The sequence below is a fragment of the Galeopterus variegatus genome, unplaced genomic scaffold (assembly GCF_000696425.1).
Source record: "Galeopterus variegatus unplaced genomic scaffold, G_variegatus-3.0.2 Scaffold11183, whole genome shotgun sequence".
NCBI lineage: Eukaryota > Metazoa > Chordata > Mammalia > Dermoptera > Cynocephalidae > Galeopterus > Galeopterus variegatus.
In genome coordinates this window covers 10,186-21,989 of record NW_007737294.1, presented here as the reverse complement: position 1 = coordinate 21,989, position 11,804 = coordinate 10,186, and the positions used below count along the sequence as shown (strand labels likewise).

Below are 11,804 nucleotides of genomic sequence, written 5' to 3'. Positions count from 1 at the left end.
GGGGGGGTGGGGGCGGGTGCCTCCCACCCCTCCAATGCCGGGATTGACTGAACAAACATAGGTCTGTAAAGTTAAAGCTGGAGAAACATGTTCCTATCACTGCTGTATTTCTTTACAAGTAAAATTCACTTAAAATGTACACAATATATGGTATAAATCATGTATCAACAAATATGCTTCCTTCTTGCTCCTGGGGAATGATCTTTTGCAGGCCCTGGGGTGGTCCACACCTACCCTGAAGATCTCTGCCCCAAGTGTCCAATGTCTCCAGATAAGGGCACCGACATCAGGCAGTGGGAGCTGGGAGGATTCCTGCAGGAGGTGGCCCAGGTTGTGAGAGTGAGCTGGGAAAAGTGCTCCAGAAAGAGGGGCCTGCATGCTCAAAGGGGGCTGGAAATCGCACATGGTGTGGGGACCCGTCAACAGCTCATGTCCCCGTGTCCACGGCCAGCACCAGGGCTCAGCAAGTTGTAATGAAAATGGACATTCTCGCACAGAACTCCTTTCTAAATTAAAAAAAGTGCAGAGGTAGAAAGAATATAGATCTGGGAGGGTGAAACTCCGGGTTCTATCCTGATGATATCTTCTCTGGGAAACACTGGACATAGGTCATTCCTTTCTCTAGCCTCAGTTTCCTCATCTGTAAAATGAGAACTCCAGTAGCTGCCCAGCTGCCGTCATGGGCACAGGGTAGGTAAGGGCCATACAAACCTGGGGCATTGCTCTGTGGTTGGAAACTTTTCTGGGAGTCCTTGCCTGGTGGCCATCCAGGTCATGTGCTATTGTCCTTCCCACTCTCCTGTGAGCTTTGGGAGGGCAGAGATGGCTGCGTTTGTCCCACGTACACCCAGCACCAGGCTTGGCCCATTGTAGAGGTTCTGTGTTGATTTCTGACTGAATGCACACACTGCTGGGGCTTACAGCTTTGAAACTTATTCTATTTTTCCCTTGGGGGGGCAGAAATTCTCCCAAAGTGCAGTACATGCTTTAAGAGAAGGCAGTCATATCCTCATCCAGAACTCCAAGCTGCTTGGGCATCATATAGGTTCTCTGCCTCCTCCCTCACCATCAGGACTTTGTCAAAGCTTTGTCTGCCTGCTTGCCTCGTACCCTCCCTGCCCCAGGTCCTACAAATTTGCTGCAGACAAGAAGTCCCGAGGGCACACCATCAGAAAGTGAAAAGGCAACCCATGGAATGGGAGAAAAGTTCTGCACATCATATTATCTGATAAGAAACTTGTTTCTAAATATATAAAGAACTATTACAACTCCAAATTAAAAAGACAAAAACCTATATAAAAATGGGCAAAAGATTTGCATAGACATTTCTTCAAAGAAGATATATAAGTGGCTCATGAGCTCACAAAAAGATGCTCAACATCATTAGTTCTAAGGGAAATGCAAATTAAAACCATAATGAGATACCACTTCGCACCCGCTAGAATGGCTATAATAATAATTAAAAAAACAGATAATAACAAGTGTTGGTGAGGATGTGGAGAAACCTGTAGCCTCATACACTGCTAGTGGCATTGTAAAACGGTGCAGCCACTGCGGAAAAGAGTCTGGCAGTTCCTCGAAAGATTAAACATAGTTACCATATGACCCAGCAGTTCCACTCCTGGGTGCATATCCAAGAAAAATGAAAATATATATCCACACAAAAACGTTTACACCAGTGTTCATAGTAGCATTATTCATAATACTCAAAAAATGAAAACATACCAAACATCTATCAGCTGATGAATGGTTAAACACAATGTGGTATATCAAGGAACTAAGCACTGATATCCACCCCTTCTCTAATTAGGCAGAGGATCAGATCAGCCCCTGGGACTCTCCAAAGCATATGCATGTCCCTGAAGCCGCAATCGGTCATTGGGAGCTTGCCTAGCCAGGCCAGGCTGCTCCCTCCAATGTAGCCATCATCAGAACTTGGGCTCAGGAAAATATTTGAACATTCTGGATTTATTCAGGATCAGTCACCCTAGTAAACTGCGAGGTCGGCCAGCAAGGGCATAGCGTGGAGGCAGTTGGATTCATATCCCAGCCTGACCACGGACTAACTGGGAGAGTCCTTGTCCCTTTCTGGACCTGTTTCCTCATCTGCACAATGGAGTGATGTTACTTTAGTGAGTTTTAGTAATGATTATATGAGATATGTAAAGTGCCACCTTCTGGGCCTGTTAAATTCACTCACCTTTCATTTTATTCCTCTCACTCTAGGATTTTTTTAAAAAGCTTTTTGTCTGTGTAAAGAAGAAGCAGATGCACCTAAATCAATATATGGTGTTCTCTGCCAAATGGAAAAACTTACTTTAAAACATTCTAAAAATGTGCTCTGGGATAATGGCCTGGAGGCACACACACACTTCCCCCAAGACAACTGAAGGAAAAGAGTGCTGCTGTTTGGGACTCAGGGAGTGGGGAGAGGAGGAGGGGGTGGAACTGTGGGAGGGGGCATAGAAGGGAGAGGCTGGTGATCAGGGAAGGGTCCCAGAGTGGTTTGGGACTGAGGCATTGGGTTCCCTGAGTCCTGTAGGGGCTGCTAGTCCCACCATCCGGCTCCCTGCCAGGGATAGTCCTTATGCCATTGGGGTCCCCAGGCCATCTTTCCTTGCCAGGGTCCCTGGCTCTAGATCAAGCTCACAGCAGCTGACCCTCTGCCTGCATAGCCCTCGAGGGCAACCCTTGTCCCACCACATGGTATGTTTGCCTTTCCTGTTGCTCCCCTCCCCAGACTCCAAGCTCCTCAAACGTGGGAACTGAGTAAAACTCACTTTGCAACCCCAGCACTTAGTGCAGTGCCAGGCACACATTAGGTCAAACTTGAGCTGCATCAGAATCACCTGGAGGGCCTGTCAGACAGCACTGCTAGGCTCCATAACAAAGAATTTCTGATGCTGCTGGTCCAAGGACTGCACTTTGAAAATCACCACAGTAGGTGCTCAATAAAGGACTATGGAAAGGGAGAATGAATTAATGAATCGCTCCCATGCAAGAGACACCCCAGATTTGATTTTTTTCCTGGATTCTTATAGTCAGCCCAGCTCCCAGCCCGACTCCTGCGTAAAGCACTGCCTGACCAGTATCAGTGCTCTCTCCCTATGCTCCTCTCAGTCTTGTGGTTTGGGTGCACACACCCTACCCTGCACATCCCTCAGGCGCCCAGAGCGAGGTCTTTGTGGTGAGAAGGTGGTTAGAGTCATAATGGCATCATTAGCTGAGCCAATGAGGCAAACTCCACAGGCCCGCCCCACAGCCCCTCCCCTGCCACATGCCAGTCACCAGGCCCACTGCAGGGTGGTGGAGAAGAGGAACGGTATTGGGGGACCATGAAGATCCTGGGGATCTAGGAGCCCCCTAACACCCCAACTGGGAGGATGTTCCCAGACAACAGAGTTTCTTGGCTAACCACAAATCCAGATGGCCTGACTCCCCTCTAGAACTTTCTTTTTTTTTAGAACTCTCTTTTACCACCACAACTTGACAGTGGGCCCGGAAGAACTATTTATTGGAACAGCTCATTACCACTGCCAGCATATGGGCACGATGGTGGTCAGTGCTGGTTGTGAGGGGAAGAGGAAGGCCCGGTGGTCAGCACCATGGCCAGGGGCTTGAATAACAAAATAGGGAATGCTTAAGTTCCAGGGTCCCCATGCTGCAAAACCCCAGAGGGCGCCATTTACACTGCAATCCATGCAGACAGTAGCAGTTTTATGTAATGGCTGGTCCTGCCAAGCCTCCTCTAAGAAATTCCTACTCATTATTCCCTGGGTACCTACTTTGTACCCAGCACAGAGCAAGGCACAAGGGCCATGCAGGTGCCAGATGACAGCTGCCTTCTTAGGACTCTTAGGGGAAAGGCCTGCTACACACTGCAGCAAAGAGCAAAGTGCTTGAATGAGGGCATGCCCAGGTGCTGCGGGTGCAGGGAGGAGTGGCTTAACTCTGCCCAGGGAGGTGGAGGAGCTGGTATCTGGGGGCAGCCAGCTCCCCACGGGCTGGTTAATCCAGCCAGGCTGGAGGCCATCAGGCAGTGGTAGCTGAATCTGCAGCCTCGGCATCTGGGGTTGGCTGGTTTCTTGCTTTCCAGGGAGACTTGGAGCTGCAAACCCTAGGGCTGGTGGGTCTTGTGGGCTGTGGCTGCCCCCACCTCTCCTCTTGCCTTGCAGTAGGGTTTGCAGAATCAGGGATGGGCCTTGGCCTGCTCCCAGGCAGGGCGAGGTGTGAGGGGAAGGTGTATTAGTCCATTTCTGTTGCTTAAAACAAAATATACGGAACTGGATATTTTACAAAGAAAATAAAACTTATTGCTTACAGTTTTTTTTTGTTGTTGTTGTTGTTTTTTTTTTTAAAAGATGACCAGTAAGGGGATCTTAACCCTTGACTTGGTGTTGTCAGCACCACGCTCACCCAGTGAGCTAACCGGCCATCCCTATATGGGATCCGAACTGGTGGCCTTGGTGTTATCAGCACCGCACTCTCCTGAGTGAGCCACGGGCCGGCCCCTTGCTTACAGTTTTTGAGGCTATTAAGTCCAAAGCCCAGGGAACACATCTGGTGAATACAGGGTATCACATTGCAAAAATGGCGAAGCAGAGAGAGCAGAGAAAGAGACAGACTCTCTTTTCTCTTTTAAAGCCCTCAGAACCACGCCCCTACCATTTTTAATCCACTCACTCCTGCATGGACCTATAATCCATTCACCTCTTGAAGGCTCCACCCTTCAATCACCATAACAAGATTTTCCACCCTCTTAACTGTCACAGTGGGGGCCAAGGATCTAATACAGAAAACTTGGGGGACACCATTCAAGCTTCAGTGAGTTTTGGGGGGGCATAATTCAACCCACTACAGAAGGTAAGGGCAGAGGCAGCCAAGACACACAGAGTCAGCTCCAGGCCACCAGACTTTTGGGCTTGGGGACGCACACTTCCTGTTTACCAAGTCAATGCCCAGTCTTTTCCAGGAAGCCTCTGAGGGGGCCCTCCCCTGACCCTTGGTGGCCTCTTCCTCTGGACTCCTCGGGACACTGGAAGTTGGCTTCCACTCTCCAATTCCTCTGCATGGGAAGGGTCATGCAGACACTTCCCAACCACCCACCATGGGCCAACTCTGACTTTTGGAAGAGCTCTAACTTTTGCAAGTTCTTAGAGTTCAGCAGGTTGGTCCAGGCTTCCTCCTGGACCTAGAACAGAGGGGGCTTCACACTCTGGGGCTTCCTCTGCACTTCTGTCACGTTACCATTGACTGCACACCAGTTTACTTGTCTATCACCCTACCAGATGGGGGCCACTTCGTACTTCTTTCTGTACCTAGCCTGGGGTGTGGCTTCCTGGAAAAGGTAGGTGCTCAATTAATGTTTATGGCTTAAATGATGTAGCTACCAGATTCTGTGCCTAAGGGTAGGGTGTGCTTCTGAGTCCTGGCTGTTCTCCCCAGAACCTGGCTGGGGCCGTCCTGCACCCAGTGATGATGACTCCCACCCAGATCTCATGCTTTTTTTCTGCTCAGGTCATAGACTTAATCTTCCTGCCTGGAAAGCCCCTTCCCCCCAAACTAATGAAATTCAAGGTCCAACAGAAAGGCCAGATCTTCAAGGCAGAGTCAATCTCCCTCCTCTGGGCCCCTCAGCTCTCTGCAGCTAAAAGGATGGACTAGTATGCAACGGGAGGTACTTTCCCTTAGACTTCCAAGGGGGTGGATGGTGGGGGACCCTAGCCACCCATAATCTCCATCACTTCTCCATACATGCTAATATTAATATTAAAACTAACCCTTTGGTATGAATAATTCATATTTCCCAGTCGGGTAAACTGAATCACAGTTTCTGTAAAGTCTTTCCCAAATTATGGATCTGAAACATACAAGCTAAGTAAAAAGCGGAATACTTGTTACACAAGTAGAAGCAGCTTGCAGGGAAGTCCCCTAGCTCCCCCTTCCTGCTGCATGACTGCCCATGAAGAAACCCTGGGCTTCCCCAGCAGACAGGCAACTGGGCAGTCACATCCCAGCACCCAGCAAGTGCCTGGCACAGGCACATCTGCAATAACCAGGGGTCGAATGCAGAGAAGGCCAGGCTAGAGATCGTGACTATGGACATGTCCACAAGGGCTTTGACCGGCACAAGGCTACCATTACTGCCACTTTGCAGATGAGAAAGCCGAGGCCCAGCCAGGTTAAGGGATTTCCCCCAGACCCCATTGCTCTTGCCTGATGTGGATCTACTGTGCCCTAGTCCTATCCAGTCCCCGCATTCAAGCTGCCTCCAGGGTGGTAAGGGCGGATGGCTCTTTGCCAGGGACCTGAGTAATGCCAGTTGCCTGGTGGGCACAGGGCTCTGATGCTGTCCGCTCTTTTCCTCCTGGAGTTCCCTTCTCCTCACTGAGCTGTCTTAACACACTTTCCAGTCCCTCATTCTCAGGCTGTTTCTGCAAATCTGGGCTGCCCTCTATCCCAGACCCTGAATCAGGGCAGCATGGCCCCCAGGCCTCGTTGTCAGGCTTAGGGGTCCAGGAGGCCCCATGTGACCCCAGTTCCCACTCCCTCTCCCACCCCTATCCTCCCACAGCTGACCTAAGGGGAGAGAAGACAGGATGCGAGTCTTAAATCAGGGTTTAAAAGCTGGGTTACAGCCACACACATCTTAATTGTACATTTCTATTTTCTCTGTGGGCATTTTCCCTTTCTGATGGACTCTTACAAACATTTCACTGTTATATTTCTTGTAATACTGTCTGCAATCATTATTTAGACATCATAAAAAATGGTTATATTTTTAAAAGGAAGGCAGAGATGTTCTTACAAAAGAGAATACAGAAAGTGCAGGCAGACACAAGCCAATCCACACACAAACACACATACGTGCAAGTTTGGTCTGACGGAAAACAAGTTTATCACCACACCACTTTGCAAAATAAAAATGAATGAATAATTTATAGGGCTTTTTACAAACATCTAGATTTTTGAATCATTCTAGAAAAATCCAGTTCGATTACTTGCAGCAGCAGTTCCCTGATAAACCAATGCAGAAATGGTTATCAATATGTAAAATTTACAATTTCCAGTGGGCCTCCATTCCACAGAAATGCATCGTAAACATTAACATCTGAAAAAAAAACATGCACACAACATACCGGAACCCACAAGGCTGCTGCTCTCACTAACTGAAGGCACTGCATGTGATAAATCCTTGAACTCTTTACTTTGAAAAGCCTCCTGCCTTAACAGCCTAGAACCCCACCCCTCAAAAAGGAGCCATGAAAATGTGCAGATGCTAATATTTCCCATTTCATTTTGGCAAGAACATAATTATACTGCATTCTTCGCTGCCAGTTCCAAGGCTGTACAGCTCTCTGGGAGGTGTCAAGTTCTCTGGCCTTGTGGAGACACACGGGGCACACTCTGGCAGGGCAGAGGCTGGCACAACTGGTGGGAGGGCCCTGCACAGCACCCATGCCACCTGGGATCTGCGTCCTAACCAGACTTACCGACAACGGGCTGGTGCGACATCTGCCCAGTGAGGGTCTGAAGCTCTCCAATCCCTTGACAACCCCACTGCGAGCTGGGCCACCCCTCCTCGCTTGGGTCTCCAACCTGCGCACAGCCTGACATTGGTTTCTCAGAAGGTGAGGGACCCGCCAGGGGCTTGGCCAGCCGGGCTGCCTCCCCTTCAGCCTGCATGCCAGCTACTGGCCACAGGGACTGGGCCGGGAGTGGTGACTGATGCTTGGTTAGTGAGTGCACTGAGAGAGAGCACTTCTGGCCTGACACTTCCTGTTTGGGAAGGAAACCTCACTGGTGATAATTAGTGGCTCAGACTTGAGTGTCTTTGCTACAGGAACTGAGGTGGGACGGCCAGCAGAATGCATAAAATGAGTGAATGTCATCTAACACGAGAGCATGAGAAAAAGAGAGAGAGAGAGAGAGAGAGGCAGAGGTGCTTTCTCTTCGGGATGCAAAGCCAAACATAATGGCTGCAGAAAGTGGCAATTTTATCAATTTCTGTGGGGGTAATTTATTGCAGTCACCATGGCTGTCATCGGCTTAGTGATAAGTCTCTCAGCATTTTGTGCCGATAAAGGTTTCACTGTCATCTTTACTTGCTAGTCAGTGCTCACACAGAAGACAGACAGACAGATAGACAAAGACCAACAAACAGAAGACAGCCCTGTCACAGGGCAAAGCATGGATGGGGAAGAAGACACGGGCACATGCCTGCCTGCTGCTGACGGCTTCTCAGTTGACCCTGGAGGCCACACCGATAGACCAGAGGAGGCCAGAGGTTTGGAGGATTTTGAATCACTGAAGTGAATTTATGCCAAGTCGTCTTAGGGGCAAGTGTATCCGATTGTTTTCACCTTGTCTGAACACTAGTGATTTTGGAATATGGCAGCTCTGAGTAATCCTGGGCATCTGGTAACCAGACACATCCCACCAGGTTCTGGGCAGGTTTCCTGTTATCACCAACAACCAGAACAGGGCCTGCAGCGCTCTCTGACTGCTGTCACCCCTACGTCTGGTCTCCTACTAGAGTGAAACCTCCTGTGGGTAGGGGTAGGTTCTTGAATCTCCGAGAAGTCCAGCACAAACTGACTTTCCACTACCCCTCCTCCAGTCCCAGTCCCACCCCACTTCGGCCAGTGCATTACTTCTACCTTAAAGTCTTAACATCCTCCTGACCCATCCAAATCCCCTTCCTTAAAGATCCAACCCAAGCCCTTGGACACTTAAGGCATCTGCAGCCCCCCACAGCCCCCCAACAATCTCCTCCCACTCAGAATTCAGAATTCAGAAAGGCAGCTGTTAATTGGTGCATCTAGTTAGACAGACCTGGGTGTGAACTCAGGCTTGGCTGCCTGCTTGCTGCGTGACCTCAGGCAGGCTGCTTCCCTCTCTATTGACCGTTTGAGAGCCCGTGCAAGCCTGCGCCTGCATATCTGACTTAGAGCCGCTCTGCATACACCTTTCCTTGCTCTGCTTTGGGCCACTGACCTTCTCTCTCTCTGCTGCTCTGGGTGCTCTGTGGTCACTCAGCTCCTCTGGGTTCTCAGTGGTCAGCTGAGGGAGGCATCTGCGCCTCCTCCACCCCGTGTGTCCACACAGCTCCTCACACGGCTCTCCATTCACTGTGAGGCTGACAGACCCCTGTTGGGCCAATGGGGCTCAGGCAGTGCCTTCAAACATTTGTGAACCCCAGAACCACCCAGGCAACTAGAGGTTTGTGGGCAGCCCCAGGCCTGGAGTCCCTGATTCAATGTGTGTGTGTGGGGGGAGGGGGGCTCCAGGCTCTGTGTTCTTATCAAAGCTGCTGGTGGGTGGTCTCTAGACGCCCCTGGAGAAGCCACACTAAGAGGAAACCGCACTTCTTAGGAAAGCAAACCCTCCGGGCATGGGCGGACAGGAGCTCAGGAGCACAGGCCAGCTGTGACACCTGTTCCCTTGGGTTCTCCCTGAGACCTGGGCTGCACCCTAAGCTCCCACCATCTTGGAAACCCCTCTCCCCTTGGTACTCCACACACTGCCACACCAGATGTTCAATAAGAGCTGCAGTAACAAGCAGCCATGCCAGAACTCACAACAGAACGGGCGCTGGAAGATTTCCAACTCCAGCCTCTGGTACAGGAATATCAGCAGGGTGGGACTTTTCCAGGATGGAAGCCCTCTCTCCTCCCGCCCCCCCAGCACAATCCTTGGCTGCTGGGCCCAGCACCAGCTTGCTTCCTTCCCTTCTAGTTCCAGGTACCACCTTATTTCTGGCCAATCTGGAGCTGCCTCCAAGGACCAGCCACAAAAGGCCTGGCCTCACTTCCCTCAGCTACTCGCCTCACACGTAGATTGGGCCTGATTTGCTGGACAATGGTGATTCCTCTCACTCCCACTATGTCCAATGTGCCACTGACCCAGGTGCAGGCCTGGGTGGTCACCCAGAAGGCCTCAGCACAGCCCCCAGCAAGCCCACTGTGGCCATGTGCAGTCTAGACTCAACCTGGAGGACCCAGGTCATAGCCACCTTGTCCTCCATCCATGCAGCCAGGATAAGGTCACCTTCAGAGAGACCCTCGCTCTGACTGTAGGCTTGTGGTTACCCTCTCAAGCCCACCTGTAAAATCACAAGCCTACCTTCCCACAGCCTAATGGCCACCCCACAAGCTCCACATGTGTATAGTAAAGGGAAGGGCAGTTCCAGCACAGACCCCAGCACCTGCTGTCAACAGATGAACCGAGACGGCCCACTCCACCACGTAAAGCTTAGTAGGTCCATTCCCCAACCCCTAAATTCCTTTATATTTACTGTATGGGTTTTATTGTGTATACACACACACACACACACACACACACACATATTATATATATATATATTTTACAGTTTAATCTCCTAATCTGAGAACTCAAGAAGGCTTAAAAATGTGCTGTTTGCTTAGATCCCACCTGGCTCTCATTAATTGGAAGACAGAGACAGGAGCAAATTACTGCCTGATTGCAGAACAATGAGTGCTCACCTGTGGCACCCTCTGCCAGGTGACTATGGCGATGTATGAGGACAGACTGATTAGGAAGAGTGAGTATTGAGTAATTCTGTAGAGACAGTGTTCTTACGTTGCTGAAGCAACTGAACCCTGGTCTATCTAGAGCAGTGTTTATGGAGACCCGGCCACTCCTTGGAGGAGGAAAACATTCTGCCCTGGGTGGAAGTGGCAATGTGGATAGTTTATGATTCATTTGCAGTTGTTCACTGGACCCTGCTGGCTGGCACGGTGGTCAATCCCTCCAACTCTGGGGGGTGGGGAAGGGGGCATCTCTGGATTGGTTTTGAATCCTGGCTCACATTAGCTGTGGGTCTTGGGCCTCACCAATGCTGAATTTCCTCACTTGTATGCAGAAATATGTGGAGGGTATGGGTGTTCGCAGGGTGATAAATGAAACTGACACTCATCCTTCCAGAAGTGGGGCTCAGCCACTCTTAGAGTACCTGGCACAGTTAGTGCTCAGTTTGTTGAATGAATAAATGAAGAGGTAGAATTTGGACAGGTATATAGTTAGTGGCTAGGAGTCTCAGGTTTGGGGTCGAAAAAAGAGATTGGAGTCTCGTATGTCCTTGGAAAAGCTACATGGTTTGGAGAATACCACTATCTACCTCCTAAGAGTCTCGGGGTACAAATGAGCTCATGTATATAACATGCTTAGCCCGGGGCCTGGCACGTGGGAGGCTGACTGTTCAGTGGTGAGGAATGCCATTTCAGGTGTGGTGGTGGTGGTGCGTGGCATGTCAAAGATGTGAAAGGTTGACAAGTTGGAGCATGCAGATGCCTAGGAACCGTGGGAGGCCACGCTGGACAGGTGGGTGGGCCTTGTCGCTGGGACACATGGGACGAAGTGAGACTCCTATAGCCAAACAGCTGAATACCACAGAGTGCCTGCCCCCATCCTTTCCTTTCCCCTCTCCGAGTTCTGTAACCTCCACAGCCCCCCAAATTGGGATGGGGTTGGCAGGGGCAGGATAGGAGTAGAAAAAAAGGCACACACCTCTCCAACCCCCAGTAGGGAAGAAAGAAGCCAGCTTGGGCTTAGGCTTTAACACCTACTTAAACTGGCAAGCTTCCTTGTTTTAAATCAAGAGGCCCATTCCTGGTCCAGATGCTAGAAAGAAAACTTACTCAGCTCGGGTCTGCCCAGCCCAGGAAGACCTGGCCACTGTGCATGGTGGCGGGGGAAATGGGGGGAAGGAAGGGGTGGGCCCAGCCTTAGCTGGAAGGCAAAGGAACCCAAGATCCCTGAATGGCCCGCTCCCCCCCCCCCCC

At 50.4% G+C, this 11,804-nt stretch overlaps 1 protein-coding gene across 1 annotated transcript in view; it reads right to left on the bottom strand.

Moving 5' to 3' along the window:
- STEAP3 (STEAP family member 3, metalloreductase) overlaps nt 1-7,892 on the bottom strand; it is a 31,644-nt gene extending 23,752 nt beyond the window's left edge. The window contains exon 1 of the mRNA XM_008594626.1: nt 7,494-7,892. Within this exon, the coding sequence (XP_008592848.1) occupies nt 7,494-7,686 (193 nt within the window). The 5' untranslated portion in view covers nt 7,687-7,892. The remainder of the gene's footprint in view (nt 1-7,493) is intronic.
- Between the last annotated feature and the right edge of the window lie 3,912 nt (nt 7,893-11,804).